General features: G+C 52.8%; 1 protein-coding gene and 1 long non-coding RNA gene across 2 annotated transcripts; one reads left to right on the forward strand and one right to left on the reverse strand.

Annotated features, from left to right (window-relative positions):
• Positions 1-52: 52 nt before the first annotated feature.
• On the forward strand, positions 53-8,223 carry LOC123380638. Its single transcript, XR_006586669.1, has 2 exons — positions 53-783; positions 6,669-8,223. It is a non-coding gene; the product is annotated as an uncharacterized LOC123380638 (long non-coding RNA).
• SLC22A8 (solute carrier family 22 member 8) lies at positions 7,454-26,256 on the reverse strand. The gene is given in 16 exon segments (XM_045039467.1): positions 7,454-7,553; positions 7,642-7,845; positions 7,972-8,039; positions 8,041-8,081; positions 8,784-8,998; positions 9,934-10,049; positions 10,242-10,365; positions 13,019-13,187; positions 14,327-14,359; positions 14,362-14,486; positions 15,012-15,115; positions 25,612-25,680; positions 25,682-25,715; positions 25,717-25,843; positions 25,846-25,881; positions 25,884-26,256. Coding segments are annotated over 16 exon segments (1,623 nt in total). The 5' UTR covers positions 25,942-26,256.
• Between the last annotated feature and the right edge of the window lie 827 nt (positions 26,257-27,083).

Consider the following 27,083-nt stretch of genomic DNA (forward strand, 5'->3'; position numbering starts at 1 on the left):
TGAGTATCCTTATGTCAGTGGAAATTCTCCAAGTGGGTATAAAGGGCAGGAGAGTGGACCGGGGTGGGAGTGGTGAGCGGGGATGGACTGGGAGGGCCTGTCTAGGCACCTGGGGGGTGGCAGGGGCCAGGTGGGACCTTATGGTCTTCCTTTTAGGGAGAAGACTGGGCTCTGGGAAGTGTGGTGGCCTCTTGAGGGGACTTTTTTCCTTTTTAGTGGACACGATCCAAGCAGTCTGTCTTGGGGAAGAGTTGCCAGAGAAAATACAGGACTCCCAGTTTCAGATCAACACATGCGTCTTATTTTCGTGTAAGTATATCCCTAGTATTACATGGGACATGCTTATAAAAATCATTCATTGATCTGAAATTCAGATTTAACTGGGCATCCTGTATTCGTTAATTTTTTAAAAGTTTATTTATTTATTTTGTGTGTGAGAGAGAAAGAGAGAGCGAGCAGGGGAGGGGCAGAGAAACAAGGAGAGGGAGAATCCCAAGCAAGTCCCGCATTATCAGCTCGGAGCCCTACACCAGGCTTGAACTCACGAGCCATATGAGATCATGACCCGAGCCGAAATCAAGAGTCCGATGCTTAACCGACTGAGCCACCTGGGTGCCCCTGGGCGTCCTGTTTCTTATATGCTAAAACTGGCAACTCCAGTCTTTGGTCTCCTGGGGACAGCTCATATCTTATGGGACCACGGCTTTGTTCAGCTGGAAGAGACTATGGAGGTCAGAGGCTATTTTTGAAGAAGAGGGACAGAAGACCAACATCATGCATGAGGTAGATCGATTCTTCTAGTGTCTCAGCTTTTACCTTCTGGCTTATGCTGATTCAAAATTTTCCCTTTGTCTTGTTCTCTGTCCATAGTTTTTATTTTTATTTTTTCAGTGAACATGAACTTATTTTATTTGTGGCCACGACTCTAAGATAATCACTCAATTTCCTCCAACAGTTTGCCTTCCGAGTCATTCAGGATCAGGGCGGTGCTGAGTTCTGATTGGATGGGCTTCTATGAGATCTGATTGGTTGGATCATGGGTTGGAAATGTCAATAAAGCGGGTTGCAACTTCTTGCTTTTAATTTGCATAGTACAGAGTATATACAACATGGACCCTGGAGTCAGTTTACTTGGATCTAAATCCTTATTTCATATTTACTGGTTGTATAGACAGGGCAGGTTGCTAAAATCCTGTATTATCTCAGTATTCTTGTTTGCAAGATGGGTATAATAGTCATGTTTGCCTCATTGGGCTACTGCAGGGTTAAACGTGTGAATACAGCTAAAGATCTTTTAAAAAAAATTTTTTTATGTTTGTTCATTTTTGAAAGAGAGAGACAGAGCACAAGCAGGGGTAGGGCGGAGAGAGAGGGGCACACAGAATCTGAAGCAGGCTCCAGGCTCCGAGCTGTCAGCACAGAGCCCGACATGGGGCTCGAACTCATGAACGGTGAGATCACGACCTGAGCTGAAGCCGGACGCTCAACCAACTGAGCCACCCAGGCGCCCCAATACAGCTAAAGATCTTAAAGTAGCCACTGCCCTGCAGCTCAGTGAGAATGAGCTGTTCTTATTATCTGTTTCTGGTAAAAAGGTGAGACACTTGGGATGCCTGGGTGGCTCAGTCAGTTAAGCGCAGGACTTGATCTCAGCTTAGGTCATGATCTCGAGGTTCATGAGTTCAAGCCCTACGTTGGGCTCGGAGCTGGCAGCACAGAATCTGCTTGGGATTCTCTCTCTTTATCCCTCCCCTGCTTGTTCTCTCTCTCTCTCTCTCTCTCTCTCTCTCTCTCTCTCTCAAAAAAAATAAGCTTTATTAAAAAAGTTAAAAAAAAAAAGGTGAGACTATTATATTGATTTTAGAGAGAAAATAGGCCTAAGCACATCTTACCCTAAGAACAGTGATCCCCCCACTGGGGGCGATTTTGCCCCCACCCCCCACCCCCCGCCTCCAGGAGACATTTGGCAATGTCAGGAGATGTTTTTGACTGTCATAGCGTCAGGGATGCAGCTGAACATCCTACAATGCATAAGACAGCACCCCCCCCCCATCAAGAATTTTCTGGACCACAAATGTCACTAGTGCTAAGTTTGGGAAACCCTACCTTAAAAGATGTCTCAGACTTATTTTGAAGAGTGACCAATCCCATACCCGCTTGGCCGAGGATATTCCAGTCATACTGAAGACTCCTACCAAAATATTTCTAAGAATGCCCATGCTCTTATTTGAGTAGGGAAAACCTTTGCGAGGTGAGGAGGAAAACTGCTCCCCCACCCTCTGCTTGAGTACAGCAGAGTAGCCTGGGCTCCAAAGCGCTGCAGCCCTTTCCCTTCCCAGGCATTATGTAGCCAATTTGACCACTGGAGTAGCCACATCAGGACCCCAATCTTCCTGTGTCCAGGCCAACAACACTCTTCTCCGCCATGTTCTAACCCGATTGTTGGTTTGAGCTTCCGTGCTGGACCCTTGCCTTTGCGGTGTGTTTCCATTTGGGGTTTCTGGCTGTCCCTCCCTGTTATCTGCCTCCTACTGACCGTCCATCCACCGCACTTCATCATTTGGCATATGTCTGAACACCACGGATGCCTAGGGTTCCAGGGTTTTATGGGAGGTAGCCAGGCCCTGTCCGAATTAGTTGATGCAAAGGGCCGGGAAGGGAAGGGGCGTTTCTCAGTTCTCACAGGCATAAACCTCCAAGTCTTGGTGTTGAGGGGAAGCAGTTTTATTTCCGACTTCTCTTGTAAGGACTCAAGATGCCCGGCTATCGTTGTGCGGTTTACGCAAACTGTAAACTGTATTAAGTCGGGGGGCTGTTTATTGTCTGTTGAGGCACTGGCTCCATGAAGTCTTAGACTGCTTCAAACCTACTCTATCTAACTTCAGAGCCAGGTTGTTTCCTGCTGTTTTAGAGGTGTGCCCAATTAAAGGGGTCTTAGGGATCATCTAGTTTCATTATGTACAGAAGAGAATAGGGGAGTCCCAGAGAGGGATGTAACTCAGCCCAGCCTCCCTCCTCCCACCCAGTGTTGGTTCTGGGCTGGGACCCGGTGGGTGTCCAGATGCCTGACAACATTCTCCAGGCCAAGGTATATAAGAGCCTTGTGGCCTGGGGATGTGAGGACAGCTGGACAAACAGCTTGGGGGCTCTGGGGCCAATCTCGTGTCAGGACTTGGTGCCCTCATGGGGGAGTAGGGAGAGAGTTGAGGGCAGCAGGGGAGATGGTGGGGCCCCTCCAAGCAACCTCCTTTTCTGAGTGTGTGCCCAACCCTGCCTTTGAGAAGAGCTCCCTCCCTCGTGCCTGACCAGCTCCAGTGAGGCTGAGCCTGGAAAAGCCTCAATTGGAGACTCCAGAGACTCCTGGAAATTGTGGTTGGCTCCTGGGATCATCTGGCTAGCACAGGGATTTCCTACCAGCCTCCCAGACCGTGGAGAGTTTCCGGTTGGAAATGCTCCCCTGGCAGATGATTTGCAGAACTGAGAACTATCCTTTAGGGACACTCTATATCATTAAGTACTCAGAGTTGCATTCGCTGGATTGAGTGGAATGTGGACTTAAGTTCTGGCCATGCTCACTGAGAAGGGGTCAAATCTGAGACTTCTGACTGGCCGAGAGCCACATGCCATCAGAGATGACTGCTGTCACTCAGATGAAAACTTCTCAATGCATAGGTAGGGACACCAAGGCCCAGAGTAAGCAAGGGATTTGTCCTTGATCACCCAGCAAGGAAATCTAGAACTCAGTTCCATTGTTCTTGTGACCATGCTAGCCGCCATCACATATCTCAGATTTTCTGCCACATCTGGATTTTATATAATTTTATCCTGTTAAATTTTAAATAAGTGGGATTTAAGGTGCGTGGCTACCCGTGACCTTGATTTTTATCGTTTTGTGAGACTTTTCCAATAAATGATTTACAGGTCAGAGAAAATATTCTTGCTCAGATCACGTGTTCTAAATGTGAGTTTGAAATGAGTGGCCTGGACAGAAGTCTGGCAAACTCTGAGTGCCTGCTGGGCACATAGCAACGTTCTGAGCAAGGAGCCAAATTGTGAGTTTTATGTCTCATGGCCTGGCTACCCGGGCCAACGAACGGTGCAGAAATTAGAAATTCATCCGAAACTGCCATCTAAAGGCTGGACAGGAGGCGAGCAACCAATGAGGTGGCTCGGCATGAGGACTCTGCCCGAGAGAGAGGTGCCCCATATTGGACGACCATTCACTGAGCCAGCTGAAGGCTGAGCTCAGGGACCGAGAGCAGGGAGGAGGGAAAGCAGGAGGAGCTGGTGTTGTAGAGGAAGAAGCAGAGATGGAGAAAGGGTGCAGTCCAGACGGGGGGATTGGGGAACGGCAAGAGGAATGGGCCGTGTACATCCTGACCAGTATCCCAGTTCACCAGGAGTCCTGACCACATGCCTAGGAAATGTCTTCCTCGGCGTCTTCGCTCCCCTTCTTGTGTGTCCCTGAAACAGCATGGGAGGGGTTATGGCCAGGGCATCCTGGGTACCATCCTGAATTCTGGACAACTGAAAGAGGCTACTTTTCAGGGTGCACGGTGGAGGGTGCTTAAACTGAAGCCATCGAGGCAGGGTGGGACCTGAGCATGACGGGCCTTGTAGCAGAGTTTAGACTTCATCCCAATGGGAAGTCACTGAAAAGTTGAAGCAGCGGTATAATATGATCTCTTTCGTGTTTATTAAGCTTTCAAATATCTAAGTACGGATTTGAGAATAATTAACTCTGTGCCTGCCAGTCGAAGCCCTGGAGTGTTCTGGGTTGTCTAACACGGCAGCCTCTAGCCACTGCTGAGCACTTGAACTGAGCCCGTCCAAACTGACAAATGCTATTAGGGTAAAATATACCCCAGATTTTGAAAGCTTAATACGAATTACAGGCTATAAGATATCTTATCGATAGCTTTTACATTGATTTCATGTTGAAATGGTAATATAGGATATTTTTGGTTAAATAAAAGACATTATATATATATAATTAAATACATCATATATACATTATATATATATAATTAAAATTATTTTTACCTTTTTAAACTAAAAAATAGCTAGGAATTAAAATAACCAGGAATTTTTTATTTTTAATTTTTTTTAGAGAGAGTGCGAGTGGGGGAGGGGGGCAGAGAAAGAGAGAGAGAGAGAGAGAGGGAGAATCTTAAGCAGGTTCCATGCTCAGTGCAGAGCCTGAGGAGGGGCTCAATCCCACGACCCTGGGATCATGACCTGAGCTGAAGTCACGAGTCAGATGCTCAACCAACTGAGCCACCCAGGTGCTCCAACGACGAGGAATTTTTGAATTGCGTAAGTGGCTTGCATTACGTTTCCACTGGAGAATGCTGGTAAAGAATATTTGAGGAAGGGGTTCTAGGAAAGAATTCTGGGGAACGTCAGTGTTTAAAAGATGACAGAGGGAGAGAAGCTGCTTTTGGAATTGTTTGGTTTGGAAACCCTTGAGTTTAGCTTAAACAAAACAAAAGCTATTCAGAAAATTCAGGATATTTTATAGAACTCAGGGTCAGAAAGCACATCCAGGACTGAGGAAGACCTGGGATTTGGAATCCACTAAGGATAGACTCAAACAGGGGCGCCTGGGTGGCTCAGTTGGTTGAACCTCCAGCTTGATTCCAGCACAGGTCATGATCTCACGGTTTGTGAGTTCGAGTCCCACATCGGGCTCTGCACTGTCGGTGTGGAGCCTGCTTGAAATTCTCTCTCTGCTCCCTGCTCTCTGTCCAAAATAAATAAACATTAAAGAAAAAAAAAAAGAATCAATGCAAATAGTCTCACCAAGTCTTTTTATCTGGGCCCCTGTATCTCTTCTCTTTTTCTCCGTGCACTTGCTTTGTTCTTTCTCTGCAACTGGCTTCCTCTCATCTACTTGCATCTGGGTCAGAGTGCAGTCTGAAGATGTACAGGGTTTGAAGGTGCAAGCCAGGGCGGCACCCAGTTCCTTTCCAAAGGTTAGCTGCAGAAGGGGAGAGAGAGAGAGACAGTGTGGCCCCTGGAGGGAGATATGGCTCCAAGGAGGGCTGGTTGGTTTGGTTGGTTTTTGGTGAGATAGGAGAGGCTGGGGCTTATTTAACCGGTGATGAGAAAGAGCCGGAAGAGAGCGGATGGGTGGAGATCCCAGGGGGAAGGCTGCCTGCTGGATGGGCTGGATGCGGAGCCCCAGTTGGGAGGAATGACCTTCTGCTGTGCTTGGCGGGAACTCGGGGAGCATGGGGTGACATCAACAGCCTTCGGCTGTGTCTGGGGTTTTCCCCCTTAAATAGGAGACAGAACTGTCCGGTGGCATGGGCCTGCGACACCGATCAGAGACCTGCGGCGAGCAGGGCTGGTGGATGGGGACTGGAGGAGCACGGGCTTCCGACCGCAGCTGCTCTGGGCTGCTCCGGTCCTCTGCCCACACTCGCGCTGGGACACGTACACGCACACACTCATTTCTAAGCCCAGGACTTGCAGCGGACTGTATTGCATCCTCACCCATGTTTAATGTTGGTGCTCTAACTTCCGGTGTGCTGGTAGTTGCAGGTGGGGGCCTTTGGAAGGTGATTAGGGATAGATGAGGTCACGAGGGTGGGGCATCACGTTGGGATTCGCATCCTCATAAGAAGGGACAACAGAGACCTTGCTTCCTCTCACTCTCTCCCCAGGCCAAGTGAGGACATAATGAGAAGGCGGCCGCCTACAAGCCCGGAAGCGGGCTCCCATCAGGAACTGAGGCTGCCAGCACCTCGATCGTCGCGGACCTCCCAGCTTCCGGAAGTGGGAGGAAGACACGTTTGTGGTTTAAGCGATGCACCTGCGGCGTGTCGTTGCAGCGTCTCGAGTAGGCTTGGCCTATACATGCCTCAGTCCCCCACGTGCGAACACAGGTTCACATCAGCCCAGCTTGCCTGTACCTGTGTGTCCACACCCACGTGTTACACACAAGTACGGATGCAGGGGAGAGCAGTGCGCATGTCCACGTGGTGGCCTGCCCCCTTCTCCCTTCCACGCCCATTCCTGAGCCGCAAGCATGGCTTGAGTTCTTCATTGCCATTTATTGGACCCTCCCATGGAAGAAAGGGGTGGGGAGCAAGAAGAGGAAGCTGTCTTTGTTAGGACTGAACCAGGGAGCCCAGGGGACCTCAGAGGAAGGGGACTGGAACAATGGGGGAAGGTGGCCAGTGGGGAAGGGCTGGGCTGAAGGAGGGTGAGGGCAAGGGTGGGGCGTGGGAAGGCCTGTGGCCGAATCTTTGAACTGGCCAGGGCTGGGGGCTCCGGTGTGGTGAAGATGCCCTCAACCAAGCTTTCAGAAGACTGTGTTCAGGAGCATGGATGTGCTCAGCACCGCCCCCCCCCCCGCCACGGCGGCCCCCCAAAGGTGTCCTCAGAGCCCAGAGGCAGGCAAGGACCTGGCAAGGATTAGTTTCTGGGGGGCAGGGAAAGGGGGGGCTCAGTTGCCCTCAGCTGGGGTCCAGGCCTGGTCCAGAGGGATCTTCTGGGATGTTTTTTCCATTTCTGGTTCCCGCTTTGGTTCCTTTGCCCGCCAGGACCTAGGGAAAGAGATCTCAGGAAAAGCCCCCGGTATGGACCTGCTTCCCCAGCTAGGAGTTCCAGGAGGACCAGAAGCAAGGGACTGACCAGGTTTCCACGTCTTCGATAGTCTCTGGCAAGGGCTGATTGAGGGTCTCAGGCAGGAAGAGGGCAGCCCTGCCTCCCAGGAAGGTGATGGTCCCAAATATGACTTTGGGGATGAAGGGCTGCCACTCCCCTGTGATCTTCACCAGCGGGGCCATCATGCTTCCCATGTGGGCCCCCAAGTTGCCAATGCTCATGCCTGTTTGCCTGGGAGAGTTCAGAGTAGGGATTGGCAGCCTGTGTGTGGGGCCCCTGGGCAGGGGGCTAGAGGATGCTGCGATCCCACCTGACCCTGTATCTTTTGGCTCGGCCAGCCCCAAGCCCTGCACCTACCGAATGATCGTGGGGTACAGCTCGCTTGAACAGAGGAAGAGGCAGCCGAAGGAACTGGACGAGCATCCCCTTCCCAAACACAGCCAGGGCTGTCCTCAGGGTCTGCGAATCTGCAGACGGAAGAAAATGTGATGGGCCTCGGGCTCAGGAGCACCTGAGTGCTGAGTGTTCTCACTCTTCAGCCGACTTTGTCTCCCTTTTTGCTTTGGCTGCTGGAAAGCTCAGGTCTAAATATAAAGCTGAGTAATGGTCCCTCGGCTATTTCTAGTGCTTTACAGGCTGTCTTGCCGCCTTTGTGTTTTTCCCCGGCTCTGGTTCCCTCCTCCCATATTTTGTTGTATATATTCTTGTCCTAAAATATCTCAAGTTCCTTTGGAAGGATATGGGCGTATCAACACACAAACATCTATACAGAAGTGGCTTTTCCAAGGTCGCAGTGGAGTAGGTGACGGGGGCTTCCCTGAGCACTGAACCCTGTTTTTCCCATGCCAGCTTGTCCTCTGTAGCGATGAGGGCTTGCCAGATCCCTGAGCAATTCCTCGTACTGTCCAGACACAGCCACACTTTACCCAGTTTGAGTCAGATCTAGAAAGGAGCTTCGATATCATCTAGCCCAACTGAGTTATTTTCTAGATGGGAGACCTGAGCCCCAGAGAGTGCAGGGACCTGGTTAAGGTAACACAGAGATTTAGAGGTAGAGTCTGCAGATTTGGAGTCCCTGGCACCCCGCTTCCCAGCCCGTGGCAGCCCGTGACGTCCACTGACACGCTGGCCCTCTTTCAGAGGGTTCTGATGTAGCCCCAGCTTCTCACCCGAGGGCACAAAGATGTGAGTCAGGATGCACCCTCCTGCCAGGAGTAGACCACTGGCCAGGGTGCTGTGTTGGCCCAGATGGTTTATGGAGAGGAAGTGGATGAACTTGGCCGGGAAGTCAACCCCACCAAAGATGAGCTGGAGGAAGCAGAGGTTGACTCCAAATTCTGCCACACTCATAGCCAAACCGTAGTAGGCAAAACCAGTAGAAAACCTGAGGGGCAGAGAGGGATGGATTGGCACCAGCAGCCAGACAGGGGTCTCTCCCCCACTGGTCATTGGGTCACCAGGAGGACGAATGGTTTCGTTTCTTATCCCAACTGCAGCTGATTGGTAAGGGCTGATTGAGTGCTGTTTTGAGCTCTCTGGGATTGTGCCTGGGCTCAGCGGCGGGACTGATTGGTTATGCCTGACGTGGGCGTGATCTAGGGTGTGGTGGCAAAGATGTCCCATAATTGCCTCCAGAGAATATCAGGACTGGCAGGACTCTGGGAGACCAAAGGAGGTAGTAAATGATCTTCCCTTCGTCGGGTAAGAGTTTAACATCTAGAATGGGAGAGGTGAGAGTCAAGCTGTGCACATGGGTCCGATGCCTCCCCTTTCCCTCTGGGGCTCATGGCATCCCCTTTGAAGTTCCTGGACAAATTGGACCCTATTCATGCAGGGACGGAGAAGGGCCTCAGAGCCAGGTCACAGAAAGGGCTTTGAAGGAGCCGCAGATCGTCAGACAGAAAGAGAAGACTAAGGAGAAATACGATTTCTGTCTTCAAGCTCTGGTGGCCAGTCTTGCTCTGTGGGGTCCCAGAGGGCAGAGCCGGACCGGTGAAGGCAGTGACAGAGAGGCAGAGAATGGGGAAATTGCCATGGCACGATGTGAGCTGTGAGCTGTGAGCTGTGAAGGGGTTTGGAGCATTTGCCTTGTGGACGGGGTGGGCGTGACCCAACAGGGAGGCAGACCCTGATGGCTGGACCTGGGTGTGTGACAGGGACATGAGTGGATCTCCAGGGTTGGGGCTGGGCTGGGGCAGCCAGGGAAGGGGGTCTCTGGACTCCTGGGCCTTCCCCTCAGGTGAAGCCACCACAGGCCTTGTTCATTACCCTTGTTTGGCAGAGGTGCTAGGGTGTGGGTAGGGACGGGTGGTGGGTTACCAAGCCAGGGAAAGACAGAAGGTCACACGGCACAGGTCGGGTGTCCGGAAGAGGTCAGCTGCGCTGTACTTGGCCTTGGCCAAGGAGATCTCCTTCTGCAGGCTGCGTTTGAGCTCCTCGGGGAAGAGGGAAGGGAAGGGTGCCATTAGTGACCAGCTGGTGGGCAGGAGGAAGGAGAGAGGGAGGTGCAGGCCTGGTGCCTCTAGAGAAGTTTGCTTGGGACATTCAATGTGATGTTAGCTCGTGAGCAGGGAAACAGAGGCAAAGGAGGGTTCCTGCTCCATGCCATAATCCCTCTCGGTTCTCACCTCCATGGTGAGTTTTTCTCCCTCTTCCTTCTTGCCATTGAGGGCAGCAACCTGCCAGAGTATTTTCAGGGCCTTTGAGAACTTTCCAGACGGGACCATCCAACATACAGACTCTGGTATCCACCTGGGTTCCAGAATCAACTCACAGTGGCTCCCCCCGATGCCAGAGGCTTTTTCTTTTTCTTTTTTTTTCTTTTTCTTTTCCTTTCCTTTTTTTTTTTTTAGGCACTGGAAAAACATCAACAGCCAGGGCCAAGGGGTAGGAGGTCCAGAAACCCAAGCTGTTTCGCTGCAGATTTCATGGAATTTAAACTTGGCCAAGCTTTGCACCTGGACTGCCTGCAGCCAGCACAAATTCTGGGATTCTCTTTTCCCCCTTCCAGAAGAGCCTTTCCTCTGCCCCCTACCTGGGCCACTTGTTATTGCTGGGTGTTTTCCTTAGCCAGGATCCTTGGGCCTAGGCCAAGTCAGGTGGGTCCTGGGGAAGGGACAGCATGTTCAAGGCTAGACAGCTGGAGGGTCCTGGACATCCACCTCCCTGTTCTTCTCTGGGCCGCCTTCCAGGGTGAAGAAGGGGGCAGGGAGACAGTCCTGGGGCAGCTTGGGAAGGTGGCTCAGGGTAGGGTTGGAGCCTAGGAAATGGAATTGAGGACCCTTGGATTCTGCCTGCAAAGGAGGGATTCTGCTGTAGCATGAGCACCGCATGGGGTCTTGAGATTGGCAGGTGGGCAGACAACCTCACTGTCCCCACCTCCGGGCTGTACTTTTGGGGGTTGGTTTGCACCGAGCAGACCCTGAGTGTCAGTAAGAGAAGACGAGCGGAGGCAGAGGTGTGGGGAGAGGTGAGGAATGATGTTTTAAAAACATCTGGTCTCAGGGGGAGGCACCTGGGTGGCTCAGTCGGTTGGGCCTCCCGGCTTTGGCTCGGGTCATGATCTCACAGGCCATCAGTTCAAGCCCCACATCGGGCTCTGTGCCGACAGCTTGAAGCCTGAATCTTGCTTCGGATTCTGTGTCTCCCTCTCTCTCTGCCCCTCCCCGACTCACACTCTCTCTCTCAAAATAAAATAAAAACATAAAAAAAATTTTTTTTTAAAAAGTCTGGCCTGGGGACGCCTGGGTGGCTCAGTCGGTTAAGCGTCCGACACTTGATTTCGACTCGGGCCATGATCTCACGATCGTGGCGCCCGGCGTGGAGCCCGCTTAAGATTCTCTCTCTCTTTCTCCTTCTGCCACCACCCATTCCCTGGCTCCCCCCGCAAAAAAAAAAAAGTCGGGTCTGAGGTGGGATTAGCTGTGGTTGTGGCCTCCACAGGCACCTAGGATCCGGCTCCAGCAAGGTCCTGGGGGAGCAGATACTGATCAACCTGCCTCAGACCATTGGCCCAGCTGACAGCGGTGGCCTCTCGGGCTCAGTACTACCCTGTCTTGTTTCTGCCCCGGCGGCCTCCATGGCTCTGCTCTGAGCAAAGTCCTGCTCCCAAACACCACAGCCAGGATCTAGACTCCATTCTCCTCGCCCCGAGAATAGTAACTGTGGCCTCCAGTCAGTGAGCCTTCCTGTGAACCAGGCCCACGTAACCCTGGGTGACAGGCATTATTATCTCCAGTTTGCCTAGGAAAATCTTGAGGCTCAGAGTGGGTGAGGCTTGCCCCAAGTCACAGAGCGAGGAGGCCTGAACTCTCGACTGTATCTTGCTGACCATCCGCCCTGATTTTGCCTCCCCTACTCTCTGCTCCTTCTCTGCTCCCATCCCAGCCTGTGGACACGCCCTGGCTCCGCCCTGGACCCTCTGCCCACCCCTCTCTTTCCGCAAGATTGTCCCGCCCCCTCCAGGAGATTCTATTCTCATTTTCAAACGGAAACCCATATCAGTTCTGTGTCTTTTTGTGTAACCCTAGGGGATTGCTTCACTTCTCTGAGCCTCAGTTTCCTCGTCTGTAAAACAGGACAGCCACGTCTCCTTCACACAGAGATGCCATGAGGATCGGGGTGACATAGGGCGATGCCTAGAACAGGGCCTTGCACGCAGTAAGTGCTCAATAAAGGGTCGCTCCAAGATGTCATTTCTTTTCCTGAACTCATTCATCATTTCCTGTTCTTTGGCCCCAACTGCATTTTGGAGACTCAGTTCCTGTCTTCGACGTGTTCTTAGGTTTGACATGCTGACAGTGAGCTCTTGACCTCTCTGGCATCTCTGACCCAGACACCCCAATTCTCCCGGGTCCCAGGTTTAAGCTTTCCTTTCCATAAAAGAATCCGTAAAACCCCAAGTCCAAGACGGTCCCCAGCTCTGTGGATTTTTTTCCTTCAAAATGCCTCTCAGACTCGTCCCTAGGGCTCCTCTCGCCCGCACGGTCATGTCCCCTCGGTCTCTCATCCCCTCCCACTTGGGTTGGTCCTTGTGTGCTGTTGTGTCACACACAGGAGCTTGGTCAGGACTTTCTGCGCCACAAACATGTCTAGAGGCATTCTCTGTCCCTCACATGAGGCTGAGGCTGCTCTTCGTTCTGTGCCCTCTATGGCCTGGCACCATACCGTCCATCTCAACGTACGCCCTTCCTCCACCGCAGGCAGCCCCTGGATGCCCCCCAGACACCAGCCCATGCAGCATGCCTTTGTGCGTTAATTCCTCCTCCTCCTCCCTGGAATGCCCTTCCTGACTCTGGGACAGGGGTGTCCTGGGACCGAGTCAGCCGGCTTGGTCAAGCGTGGGCTCCCTCTGTTTGGCCCTGGCAGGCATAAAGAAGGAGATGAAGGGGTGGGGGCCGCATACCATGACAACAGGAAGAAGGCGAAGAAGGGAATGGACACGGTTAACTGTAGCCAGAGCCACTGGCGGATGGCATAGGCAAGACCCGTCAGAAAGAACGGGCCGCCGGTATAGAAGTAACCAAGTAAAGTTGATATGATGGCCCGCGTCTGGATGGACACACGCTCGACACCTGCAGGAGGATCCCAAGGACCAGATTAGAATCCTGCTGGGCCTTGGGCACCTCCCTGTGAAGGGGCACCAGCTCCTGCCCACCCCCTATCAGCTGCTTGATCTGACTCTGATCCTAAGGGTTCATCCCTCCGATTTTACAGATGCTGTGACTGAGGCTCAAGAAGGCAGGACTCGGGGCACGGAGTGGCCCAGTCAGTTAAGCGTCCGACTTCAGCTCAGGTCATATCTTGAGGTTCGTGGGTTCGAGCCCCACGCCAGGCTCTGTGCTGACAGCTCAGGGTCTGGAGTCTGCTTCAGATTCTGTGTCTCCCTCTCTCTCTGCTCCTCCTCGGCTCATCCGCTGCCTCTCTCTCTCAGAAATAAATAAACATTAAAAAAAAAAAAAAAGAAGGCAGGACTCAAACTTAGGTCTGTCTGACTTCTAAGATCACACTCTTCTTTTTTTTTTCTTTAATTTTTTAAATGTTTATTCATTTTTGAGAGAGAGAAAGAGAGAGAGAACGAACAAGCCAGGGAGGGGCAGAGAGAGAGGGAGACACAGAATCGGAAGCAGACTCCAGGCTCTGAGCTGTCAGCACAGAGCCCGATGCGGGGCTCAAACCCACAGACTGTGAGATCATGACCTGAGCTGAAGTCGGACGCTTAACCGACTGAGCCACCCAGGTGCCCCCCCCCGCCTTTAAAAAAAAAATTTTTTTTTAAGTAATCTCTACACCCAACGTGAGGCTCGAACTTACAACTTTGAGATCAAGAGTTGCAGGCTCTCCTGACTGAGCCAGCCAGGCGCTCCCCCGAGCCCACACCCTCGACTGCCTCTCCAGAGGCAAATGACCTCCCTTGTTTTGCCTCAGTGTCCTTATCTATAAAATTAGGACAACAGTGTCACCTACTTGTGGGCGTGGACTGAATGGGTCAGGTGCCTGCCAGAGTGTCAGGCCCAGGGGGAGTCCTCCGTATTGATAGTGGCTGTTGTTGTTATGCTGGGGGTGGGGGGGGCTCTGAGATCCTGGGAGGAGCAGCACCTTACTTGACCAAGGTCATAGGGAGCCTGTGTTGAGCCTGGCCCAGACGCCACTCTCTTGGCTTCGGGCTGGGCCCACCCCCCCAACACCTGTTCCCCCTTCCCATGTGGCTCACTTAAGATAACGGGGCTCAGGGCCATGCCTGTGTGCTGCAGCCACTCAGGAAGCTGAAGATCATGTCGACGTGGAGGTTGGGGCCGAAGGCTGCACAGGAGCCACTGGCCGCCAGCAGCAGGTAGCTGCTGGTCAGGGTCAGCTTGTGGCCAAACCGGTAGCTCAAGGAGAACAAGGGCTGAGCTAGCCGAGACAGTGACTCTGCAGGTCTCAGGGCAAAGGGTTGGATGCCTCCCCTCCCCCCTCCTCTCCCAAAGGGCCAGGCAGGGCACGGAACGCCCTCTTCAGACAGAACCTTACTGGTAACTGCTATTTTGGGGGGACAGGTTCGCAATTCCACGTTTGAGTTAATGAGTGATCGCCTCTACCCCCCGCTTGGTGGCCTGAACAGAGGTCAAAAGACTTCTCGTCTCCAAACAGTCCACGTGCCCCCTCTGCACTGCCACACAGCCATTACATGGTGTCTGAGGACCTTGAGGGTTTCCCCCAGGGTCTGAAGAGGTGGGGAGACGCAAAGCTGCAAGGGCTTTGGGGCAGAGAGAAGGCTGTGGCCTGGAAGGGCTTGGGACGTGCCCGAGGTCACACGGGAGGGACCATGATTCCTGTCTCTCCCAGCTTTCTTTGGCTCTTCGGGGGTGCGTGGGTGGTCAGACTGAGGTGGGATGTCCCCATAGGCAGTGTCTCACCTGTCAGATAGATTTCCCGGCACGATCCCCCCAATCACTGTGCCTGCCGCGAAGAGAGACTGGGCCACCTCCTTGAGTTTGCTGGAGACGCTCGCCAAGTCCCACTTCACAAGAGAAAGGTGGTCCAGCCTGGCTCGGGCCAGACCAGCCGTCCCAGCCCCCCTCAGCCTGTGCCCCACAGCGCCCACCCAAACCTGACTTCCCTGAGCCTGGCCCCCTCATCCCAAGAGTTATTTCTGCTTTCAGCCTGGCCTAGGCTTTGGGGTCCCTAACCCGTGATGTGTGATGATAATTTCTCTCCCAGCATGTGTGGCCTGTCGGAAGCTTCTAGAGTCGACTTGGCTGTCGCAGTCGCACCCAGGTCTGTTCTCAACATCTTCCCTCATCTCCTCCAAGCTTGCCCTCACCCCGTGGCTCCCTGCTTGTCTCTGCTTCACCTCACACATCCAAGGTCAGTGCTCATCCGCACCCTAGATCTCTCCCTCTCCTCCATGGGGACATTGCTCTAGTGTTGCCACTGTGCTCCGTCCCGCATCCTCTGTCTCTGTCTCTCAAGTTCTCTCCTTCTTAGAAACTCTATCTCCTCCATATCCACTTCATTTCGACCTTCCCTTCAAAGCCCAATCTCTTGAATGAGGAGCTATACTTGCTATCACCCCGTCCCCATAACTCAGTTCTGCCCCCACCACTCCGCTGGAACTGTGCTCGCCAGAGCCACCCGCGATGTATTTTTCACCAAGCCCGATGGAACCTTCTGTAGCCTGACGTGCCCTGACCTTTGGAAGCCCTTGATGTTGCTAACGCTGACCTCTCCCTCCACCTGGTTTCCTCACCCTATTCACCCCTCCTCCTTCTCCTCGTGGGCTCCTTTCTCTCTACCCCTTCCAGATTCTCCAGGGCTCTTCCTGGATTTTCCTCTTTTTATCCGCTCTCCCCAGGAAATGTCACCTGCTCCTATGGCTTCCATTTCTGTTTTATGAGGAAGACTCCAATCCATATCTTCAGCCCAACCTCTCTTCTGGCCTCGAGACAGTAGATTCAGTTGCCTTCTTGGAAATTCTACCTGGGTGGTGTCTCACAGTGACCTCAATGAGACTTGTCACCCACTCCATGCCAGGTCACAATCTCAGTGGCTGGGAACCCTCCTTTGCCTCATCCCTCTCCGCTATACCGTCATTCCATCCTGGAATCTTCTATTTCCACCACTACTGTCTTAGTGCAAGAGTAATGATAGCAGCCAGTGTTTATGGCGGGCTTAAAATGCACCAGGCACCGTCCCTAAGTACGCACTTTCCATGTTTTAACATCTTCAGTCCTCACGACAACCTTATGGTGGGGCGTTACTGCCATTATCATCCCTGTTCTACAGATGAGGAAACTGAGGCCCAGAAGTGATTCCTGCATTGATCTTCAGACAGGCCTTGCAGCCTTTGATTTCCGTTCCTCCTCACCATTCTTCCCCGGCTAACCAGAATGACTTTCTGAAACCACTCAGTGAGGTTCCTGTCTTGCCTAAGGCACGCACTGGCTCCCTCCTGCCCTGTGGATAAAGAGAAAGCTCTATTAACACAGATTTATAAAGCCCTCATGCTCTGGCCCCTGCCTACCTGTCTGGGCTAATCTCCTGCTAATCCCCAACACGCACCCTTTGTCCAGCTATCCTGAATTACTTGTGTAATGAAGTGGAGAATGTCATTGGCCAAAAATGCCTCACAAGAATGTTTTGGACGTGAAATAGTGTGGGGGAAGAACCACACATCCCAGGGAGCCCTTTGCATTTTCCTCTGCTGGAAGTGAGGGGGATGGGGCTGGACAAAGACCCCAGGTCCACAGGATGTCTCCACGTGGCCCAGCATGGCCAGCAAACCCAGCGGGTTCTTCTGGCCGAGAAGGGAGCCCGCGCAGTACTTGTGTGGTGACGTAGGAGGGAAAAGGGTAAAGGAGGAAGTGAGGGGGTGTGAGGAGGGGCCGGTGGGTGTCCAGAGAGACTTTTGGTACTTCGTGGCGTGCTATGGAAAACTCCTTTAGGAAAATCTAAAGGAAAGACCTACTGTCCCCCTAAATCCATGCACTGCCCCACCCCCCTTCCATAGTAAACAGTACATTTCCCAGGTGACCCAGTAGTTGAGTGGGGCCATGCAGTTCGTGACAATGGAAGGTGAGTGGAAGACATGCTTGTTACTTCCATCTCATTTGATTAAGAGAGAATCTTTGGCCCGGACCTGCGTGTTTTCTCCCTTCCTGTCTCCTGACAGTGAGAGCAACTCTGGGAGCCGCGTGTCGAAGATGGCAAAAGCCGCTATCCCTCTGGGTCCCTGAACGACCCTACGGAGCAGAGCCACCCCCCCCCCCCCCACCTGTAATTCCCACTTCAGAGCTATTGCATGAGAAGAAGAACCACTTCTATATGGTATAAGCCATTGAATTATCGTGGACTCTTTTGTTATGGTGACGTAGCCCATCCTAATACATCCCACAAGAAGTGGAAAATGGAAATTCGATTTCCCCTCCCCCCAACCTCCAGGTTATCTAGTGCCTTAAGAAACCATTCTGTCTTGGGGCACCCGGGTGGCTCAGTCAGTTAATTGTCGGACTCTTGATTTCGGCTCAGGTCGTGATCTTGCAGTGCCTGAGTTTGAGCCCCACGTCAGACTCTGCACTGACAGTGTAGAGCCTGCTTGGGGTTCTCTTTCCCTCCCTCTCTGCACCTCCCCTGCTTGTGTTCTCTCTCTCTCTCTCTCTCTCTCTCTCTCAAAATAAATACATAAACATTAAAAAAAAAAAAAAGAAAGCATTCTGTTTAGACCACGAGAGGGTCAATGTCAGACCCATTTGGATTAGCTTAAGGCTGTCTGCCCTTCTCCACTGAGACCAGATCTGCTGAGTCTTGGTCTCTACCATGGTACTTGTGGTCACTGTAGGCATCAGCATAACTGTCACAAGCTAGTTCCTACCCGAAAATTGAAGTCATTTACAGGAAATACCATTCCTAAAATGGACTTTGAGTCATGTTTAAAACATGCCCTGGGGCGCCTGCCTGGCTCAGTTGGTTAAGCATCCTACTCTTGATCTCAGCTCAGGTCTTGATCTCCGGGTCATGAGTTCAAGCCCCATACTGGGCTCCGTGCTCGGTGTGGAGCCTACTTAAAAAAATGATTGAAACATGTCCAAATCCTTCCAAATGGCCCACAAGTCCCTGCAGAATCTGCTCCCAGATTTATCCCTGTTATCTCTCTCCTCTCATTTTCGACTACTATCTCCCCATATACTCCACTGTACTTGGTCTTCCTCTTCTTCTTCTTCTTCTTTTTTTTTTTTTTTTTTTTACCTTTTTAGTGTTTATTTATTTTTGAGAGACAGGGAGAGACAGAGCATGGGCAGGGGAGGAGCAGAGAGAGAGGGAGACACAGAATCCAAAGCAGGCTCCGGGCAGTCAGCACAGAGCCCGACGTGGGGCTCGAACTCACGGACCGCGAGATCACGCCCTGAGCTGAAGTCGGCCGCTTCACCGACTGCGACCCCCAGGCGCCCCCCAAGATTAGCATCTTGATGAGGGTAGAACGTCTAGTCTGTTTTGCTCATGACAGTACTCCCAGTGCCTAGCACTGTGCCTGGCATTCAGTAAATGCTCGTGGGATTGAAGGAGTGAGCCTTCCCCAGGAAGAACAGAGAAATGGAGAACCTTAGTGGTTAAGACATACTGATGCCTGGGGCGCCTGGGTGGTGCAGTCGGTTAAGCGTCCGACTTCAGCCAGGTCACGATCTCACGGTCCGTGAGTTCGAGCCCCGCGTCGGGCTCTGGGCTGATGGCTCAGAGCCTGGAGCCTGTTTCCGATTCTGTGTCTCCCTCTCTCTCTGCCCCTCCCCCGTTCATGCTCTGTCTCTCTCTGTCCCCAAAATAAATAAACGTTGAAAAAAAAAATTAAAAAAAAAAAGACATACTGATGCCTAAGGAGAGGTCATGGGGTTCGCACTCCAGATACTATGTGGGAGGCTGTCCACTTTACCACAATGGGCGTATGTCAGGATGGAGAGGGCCTAGGCTGTGTACGTAGGATCTATAACCGCGTGTGAGCACCAGGAACTGGAAAAACTTCGCAATCGGACTGGAGAAACCTCTATGGCAAAGTGTCTACTAACTAGGGAATGGTAACATGAAGGTTTAAAGCTCAGAAGAAGGTGCTTTGTGGTGAGCTATGAAAAACATCTTGGACTTCAAATGACTCTAAGTTGCCCCCAGAGACTTCATGGCTAATAAAGCTCATCAGAACGGATGATAAAAATGTGGCCCTGCAGGCCAGTGCAAATCCACGGGGCTCAGACCTGAGATATGCGATCACAATGGTTTGAATTGTGTCCCCCCCCCAAAAAAAGATAGGTTGAATACTAACCCCAGTACCTCAGCATGTGACCTTATTTGACAAATAGCATTGTGGCAGATAAAATTAGTTAAGATGAGGTCATACTGGGGTAGGTGTGGGCCCTTAACCCAACAGGACTGGCGTTCTTGTAAAAAGAGAAGATACAGACACGTAGGGAGAACATCATGTGACCATGGTGGCAGAGACTGGAGTGACGCATGTGTAAGCCAAGGATCACGGTCAGCCACCAGAAACTGGAAGAGGCAAGAAAGTATTCCTTCCTAGAGCCTTGGGAGAGGGCATCCCTGCACCTTGATTTTGGACTTCTAGTCTCCATTATAGAAATTCTAGGAAACAGATACGCTGTGTGATTCTTCTTGTATGTTTGAAAGACCTGTGGGCTTGGTGGGTGGTGACAGGAGGGAGATTGGGAGTGGAAGAGCATGACAGTGAGAGAACCAGGAACAGAGAGAAGTGGAGAGATTAAAACACAAAGTTTTCTGATGTTTGTTTTTGAGAGAGACAGCACGAATGGGAGAGGGGCAGAGAGAGAGGGAGACACAGAATCTGAAGCAGGCTCCAGGCTCCGTCAGCACAGAACCTGACGCGGGGCTTGAACTCGTGAACTGCAAGATCATGACCCCAGCTGAAGTCGGACACTTAACCAACTGGGCCACCCAGGTGTCCTAAGAATTGGAGCGATTTTTAAAGGCATCCTGGATGGGCATTAAGGAGGGCATTTGTAATGATGAGCGCTGGGTGGTGTATGTAACTGACGAATCGTTGAATTCTACTCCTGAAACCAACACTGCACTGTATGTTAACTAACTAGAATTTAAATAAAAATCTGAAAAGAAAAAAAAAATAAATAAAGGCATCCTGGAATTTGGGGGTGGGGGGGGAAGGGAAAGATACTTAGAGACATTTTTGGCATGCTTCTGTGTGGTGAGCTGTGCAAAACCCTTGAGGAGGCCTTGTTAAGAAAACCTATAGCTGAAGATTCGATTGTACTTCAAGGTGTTGAGAGAGCGTGATTTATTGCTCCTTCACTTTGACTCCAGACATAGGCTGGGCCACGTGGGGTCTGCAGCTTTAGTCGGGTTACGCTACTGCCGGATTCCGAAACAGCTCTGTGCTGTGTGTTCCTCTCTGCTTTTGTATTTGCCATCATCCCCTTATTCTAGAAATGTTGTCAGTCGTTCAGGCCCTAGGCACAGAACAGGAAAGTTCAAGGCCCAGAGGGGAATCACAGGGGTCTGGCGGGGGGAAGGGCCTGTTCGTCCAAGCCAACTCGGGCCTCTAAGGGCTGCAGGGTGGGTTTTAGGACCCTCAGACGGGTGAGCTGGGCACCCACAGGGCTGAGATTCAGTGATGTGGGAGCTGTGGGCTACGGCTGGGGGCCATCTCAGAGCCCTCAATCCATGCTCCCCACACTCTCCAGACTTGAAAGAAAGGCCATTGTTTCCTCTTAATGTCCTAGTAAAGCTCTTTCTGAAAAATACCAGCCTTGTCTCTGCTGAACTCAGAGAAAGGAATGTGTGGTCACCCCTGCCAGGAAAGCTTAGGGGATCAGAGGGGGAGGGGAACTTCCCTGGACCCTGGACCCTGTGCTGTGCTCTCTCACGTCACTGTCACCTGCCATCTGTGCCTTCTCCGGGGGTGGGGAAGGGGGGAAGCTCCTTATTATCCTGTTCTACAGCTGAGGTGGAGAGGGGAGCTGACTCCCCAGGTCACTGGCTCTGGGGGGGTGGAGGTGGGACCTGCATTCAGGCTTGCTGTTCCCATGAGAAGAGGGCTAGGTGGAAGCTGGGGAGTGTGGCAAAGCCATAGGGCCCAGGTGAGCTGGGAAGAGCCGTGACAGCTGACTCCCCTGTTACTGGGGGTCCCCCTATTCTTCTGCTGGGGACAACCCTCTCAGTTCTCAGGACATGTCTATTTTTTTTAAGTTTATTTATTTATTTTGAAAGAGACAGAGCATATGAGTGGGGGAGGGACAGAGAGAGAGAGAGAGAGAGAGAGAGAGAGAGAATCCCAAACAGGCACTGTCAGCACAGAGCCCGACGCGGGGCTCAAACTCACGAAACTGAAATCATGACCTGAGCCAAAATCAAGAGTCAGACGCTTAACCCACTGAGCCACCCAGACGTCCCTCAGGGCATGTCTATTCACCATAACTGTGACAACAGCAGCCACAGCAGCCACTGACATTAGCTGAAGGCTCCCCAGGGGCTGTGCCCTGTGCTAATGCTTTCCTTGAATGGTCACACTTGGCTCTCTTCCTCCCTTTTACGGATGAGGAAACCAAGACTTCTGGCCTCATGACATTCCTAGTGAAGGGCAGAGTGAGGATGTGAACTCTGTGGCTGGATCCTGGCTCACGATCACATGCTGTCCATCTGCGGGAAGGGCCCCTTGCAGAAGCTAACTAGGGTCACGTGGACTGAGGCGGTTGCCAGATGCTCCGCCTTTCTGACCACCGGTGGCTGGGGTGGGGGCGGGGCGGCACCTGCAGACCCTGCCTCCCCTCTGGAGACCCACCTGTAAGGTGAGGCCCAGCCATCGCTTTACGTCTGCCGCATGGGGACCTGAATCCCGCTCCACCCCGCCCCAAGCAGGCGGAGCATGAATTCGCCACAATCAGAAAAATTGCTGTGTTCGTGTTACTGTCTGGCTGTGTCTGGCCACTGACACTTGCCTGGCTGGGCAGGGACCCCTTCTCTGGGTTCTCACAGCTGAGAATCCAGGGAGCCAGGCATGAGCCACACCTGACCCGGAAAAGGGTACGGTACCTTGAGGGCTGGTGAACCCCGTGTTTGCTGGGACGCAGATTCCCATGCCCCCAGGTGCTGGAATGGAGTCTGGGAACTTGGCCAGCCCACACTGGTGAAGTGATGCTTGACCAGGTACAAGACCTGCAACCTTTGCTCCTGGCCAGGCTCCCTGGAGTCTGAGGTGCACCCTGGGGAGGAAGCAATGTCTGAGTCACTCCTGCCAGGCTCTGACGGGGCATGGCTTTCATTCAGCGTTATCTGAGCGCTTATTATGAGCCTAGCCTGGTACCGGTAAAGCCGGGTTAGAAAAACACCTTCCCCATCCTGGGGGAAAGTCGGATCTGTGAACAACAGCCTCCTGGGGCCACAACGGACACAGAGATTGTGGGTGGGCTCATGCAGTCCCAAGGAGCCTGCCTGCCCGGGTTCGACTCCCAGCTCCACCATTTATGAAATGTGGGACCTGTCCCTTGGTTTCCCCATCTGTAAAAACGGGACAATAAAGATGCGAACCTCAGCATCGTTATAAGGATTAAATGAGTGCATGTGAGCAAAGTTCTTAGAAGCTTCTGGCATGGGGTGAGCACACAGTAATTGATGATTGTTATCTATGGCTCCCTGAAGGACTGTCACCTCTCCAGCTAGGTTCTGTGTCCCTGGAGGATGTGGATGGTGATTCTCACTCCTCTCTGACTTCCCAGTGACCCGGTATACAGCAAGTCATCCGGACATCTGGAAACTTCTTTACAGGTATCGAGGTACCTTTGACTTCCTCCCCATCTCTCACCGTCACGTCCATTCGGTCTCCAAGTTCTCCAGATTCTGACTCCCCAAACTCTCTGGTGTCTATTCCAACGGTCCCTTCTGTTTATCATCTTTTCCCTGGATCCCTGTGTCAACCTGCTAACGGGTCTGTCTGCCCCTGGACTAAAACTCTCCACGAGCCACTCCCTGCCCTGCCGTCAGAGTGACCATTCTTACAGGGTGATCTGAGCGTACCACTCTCCTGCTCAACACCACTCGATGGCTCCCTAGTGTCTGGGGACAGACGCTACACTTTCGTCTAGCATCCAAGCCAGGCCCTCCTCTTCTCCAGCCCCATATCTGGTGACCTCCATTCCCCATTGCTCGCCCCTCCAGCCTTCCTGTCTCTCACCGAGGGATGTTTTGTTCTCATCCTGCTCTTGTGACTGTGCATTTGATTCCACTGGTGCTTTGGCCTGCGGCACACCTGCTAACTCCAGTTGGGCCCCCCTCCGGGCTGATTAGATGTCCCTATGCTGGGCTCCCAGAGCACTCAGAGTGCATAGAGCTCATGCACACAAATACTCACTCCACAAATACTTCAGAATGCCTCCTCTGTGCCAGTCACTGTTCTAGCTGCCGGGGATCCAGCAAAGCAGCTGGAAATCCCAGCGTCAGGGAGCTAGTGTGTCACGGTCAGTGGTCCTTGAGGGGTGGGTCTGTCTCCTCACTACAGATGGGCTCCTGGAGGGCAAGCAGGGAGCAGGTGCACTTTGACTCTGTGTCCTCAACATCTCGCATGTGGTTGTGAGTAAATGTTGGATGCGTTTCGTGAGCTTGGCACTGGGGAGAAAGAGCAAGGGAGACAGAGGAAATACAATCCAGGGGATAGGAGAGTTGGCAAGTGTAACAGCTAGGCGCACAGCTCTGGAGCCAGGTGCCGGTGTTCAGATTCCTGAATTTTCCGCGTCCCAGTGGTGCGAACTTGAACAAGCTCCGCAACCCCCATGCGTCAGTTCTCCCGTTCTAATACTAACTAATTAACTAACTAACTTGTCAGCAAGGTGAAAGGTGTTAATATTTATAAAGCACTTAGAACAGTGCCTGGCACATAGTTAAGTGCTTTATAGATAAATAAATATTTATTAAACACATGAAAAGCGGTTATGCAGACTATGAATGTAGATAGTCTTGGCTTCAAATCCTACCTCTGCCCGGTCCTAAGCATATGCAATCCTGGGAAAGTTGTGGAACCAGGCTGCGCTTGAGTTTCCTTGTACGTGAACTGGAGACACTATAATACTTCCCGCTCTAGAACGCTGTCTCCTGGGATTCCAAGACTCTCTCTCATCCCCCACCCCCCCAACACAGCACGCCTCCCGCAGGACTGGCTCAGAGTAAAGACTTTGAAATGCACCTCTCCTAATGAGGCAAAAGCAACATCCTGCCCTTGAGGGGCTCCTGGTCCCTGAGGGGAGAATGAAAACACTGGTCTCTGTTCATTGTTCAGATGCTATGCCCTCCAGGAAGGCTCCCTAGAATCCTGTGGTTCCTCCCTCTTTTGAACTGCCATAAACATGTATCCTCCTGTGCCTCTTATGGGTGTTAGCTTTAAATTCCGGTTCTAAAACTGACCAGTTGTGTGATACTGGACCTTCACTCCCCTTCTCTGAGTTTTCATTGTTTTGATCTGTAAAAGGAGGTAAAAATCACCTTCAACAAGGGGCACCTGGGTGGCTCAGTCTGTAAAGCGGACTTGGGCTCAGGTCCTGATCTCACCTATTGTGAGTTTGAACCCCGCATGGGGCTCTCTCCTCTGTCCCCCTCTCTCTCTGCCCCTCTCCCCGCCCCCCGAAAAAAGAAATAAACATTAAAAAAAATCACCTTCAACAGAACATCATGGTGAAAATCACAATGCCTGCAAAGCCTGCCTGTTTGTAGATCCTCAATAAACGATTTCGTTTCCCGTTTCTCCCTCCTCCTTTCTTCCTTCCATGGTCTCCCGGCTGGCCCGTCAGTTCATTCGAGAGCCTGACTTTCCTCTGTGATTCCAGCAGGTGGCAGGGGGAAGACTCAGGGAATAAGTAAAGGGCTGGATGAATGGCAGTAACTGGGAGCAGATGAGATGATTTGGGGGTCTGCTCAGGCATTTTCAACCTTCCGCACGGTCCGCTCCCTCCCCCACACTCCCTCCCATCTTGGGACCTTTGCACAAGATGGGGTTTTCCTCCCGTCCCTCGCTGCCTGGCTAACTCTTGCTGGACATTCTTAGCTTCAAAGTCACTTCCTCAGGGAAGCTTTCTCCAGGGCCTGTCCCCCGGTCCCCCACACCCAGCCCTAAGGGACCGGACCATAGTCTGAGGTCACAGCCCTAAGTCCTTTGAAGTTGTAATTTCTTTCGGTGCTACTTTGATTAACTGATGTTACCCCACAGGGCTGCGGACCCTTTGGTAGCAGGCACAGGGCAGTTTTGTATCCTCAGACCTTAGTGCTGTCCCTGCCGCAGAAGGGGCTGCCTGTTGGAGAGATGCTTGCGCTCTGAATGTGAAGAAACGACACTTTTTGGTTCGCGTGCTTCGGCACCCAGGTCCTTCCTCTCTGCCTGCCCAGCGCCCTGTCCTCCCAGTGCCCTGACTAGAGCCTCGCCTGTTCTCCCGTCCCTGAGCATGGCAGGTGTGGGTTGCGCGCTGTGGGTGGAGGAAGGAGGGTCGCCCGTGGACATGCCTCAGTGACAATGGAGTCCGTGGTGCTGGGGTCATAGGCCCAGTCATCCAGGCATGGCTCGGTGCCCCCCTTGGGTGTCGTTGGGCAGGCTGGTGTTGGGCCTGAAACGGGAGGCAGGTCTCGGGCTTCCCATCTGGGCCCTTAGGAAACACCCAGGGCCCCGTGGAGGCGTTGGGGGGTGGGCGACAGTGGTGGGCAGGTGTGGTCGCTGTGAAGGTCTGCAGCGGGTTTGGTTGGCCGGGCCCAGGATGGGGAGGCCAACAAGACTAGGTTCAGGAACCGGAAGGGGCCCTTGCTGCCCATGTGGTCCATGAGCTCGGGGAAGGCCATGGCGCTGGGCAGCACGAACCAGAGCTGCGGCGAGGCGCCTGGCCAGGGAGAGGGAAGTGTGCATACGGGCTCTGTGTGGGTGTGTGGGTAGGTGTGGAAGCACAGGGAGAGGGCGTGCCAGGTGCGAGCACAAGCATGTGGAACCGTGTGTGTATAAATGCGTAAGGATGTGGGGTTCGGGGGGGTGTGTCCACAGATTTACGCGTGGCTACAGGAGGACATACCCAGGGGCATGTAGAGGCCTGGGGCCACATGTGTGGCGTGTGTCCAGAGGTGTGGGCATAGGGGTGTCTGTAGGGATGGGTGTCTCGAGGTCGGAGTGTAAGGCGCAGCTGTGTGAGCTTGGGTGCGTCTGTGTGTGTGTGTGTGTGTGTGTGTGTGTGTGTGTGTGTTTGTGGCTGTGAGTATCCCTGTGCTCAGCCACGTGGTCACACATGCTGCATGCACAAGGCAGTGCCGGCCACACAGCTGGGGCCAAGGGGCCTGGTCGTGGACATTGGCAACACGGGCCTGATGGTGGCGGGCGGGTGGGGGGCAGCGAGGTTAGGTGGGGAAGTCCCTGGTCGCCCTGAGCAGACACACAGGGTCAGCAGAGCCCAGGTTGCTTCCTGGGAAAGTCTCCCCAAGCCCAGAGCCTCTTGGCTTTTGGCTGTCCTCCTGGGGCTGGGTCCACCATAGTGGGACAACGGAAAGGGCCCAGGCAGGTCCCAAAGGGAAAAGGGACTTGGCCAATCATAGTAAGGAAACAAGACCTGACTTCGGAGGCTCCTCAGGGGTCTATGGTGGCCAGAGCTTGGGGCGGGGGGCGGGGGGTGTCTCCATTCTTCCTCGCTTGGTAGCTGGGCCTGGCTCCCTCCCGTGGGGCTGGTGGTTGAATGTGGCTGAAGCCCTTTGTCTGGCCCAGGGTCTGGCAGCTGCTGTGGCTGGGCGGCTCAGCCCCAGGAGCTGTATTTGAGCCTTCCCCAGGGAGACTTATATAAGGCGAAAGTTGTTTCCTAGGCGAATGTTTCACTTTCTTTTGAGAATTAGTGGTAGTGGCAGGAAGAACGCCGTGGACCCACCAAGCCCAGCTTTCCCCCCGAAGGCTCAGGGCTCTCATCCGCTGGGCTCCCCCAGGTGGCAGGGACTCCCCTGTCTGAGTC

This window comes from Felis catus, chromosome D1 (assembly GCF_018350175.1).
Source record: "Felis catus isolate Fca126 chromosome D1, F.catus_Fca126_mat1.0, whole genome shotgun sequence".
Classification (NCBI taxonomy): Eukaryota; Metazoa; Chordata; class Mammalia; order Carnivora; family Felidae; genus Felis; species Felis catus.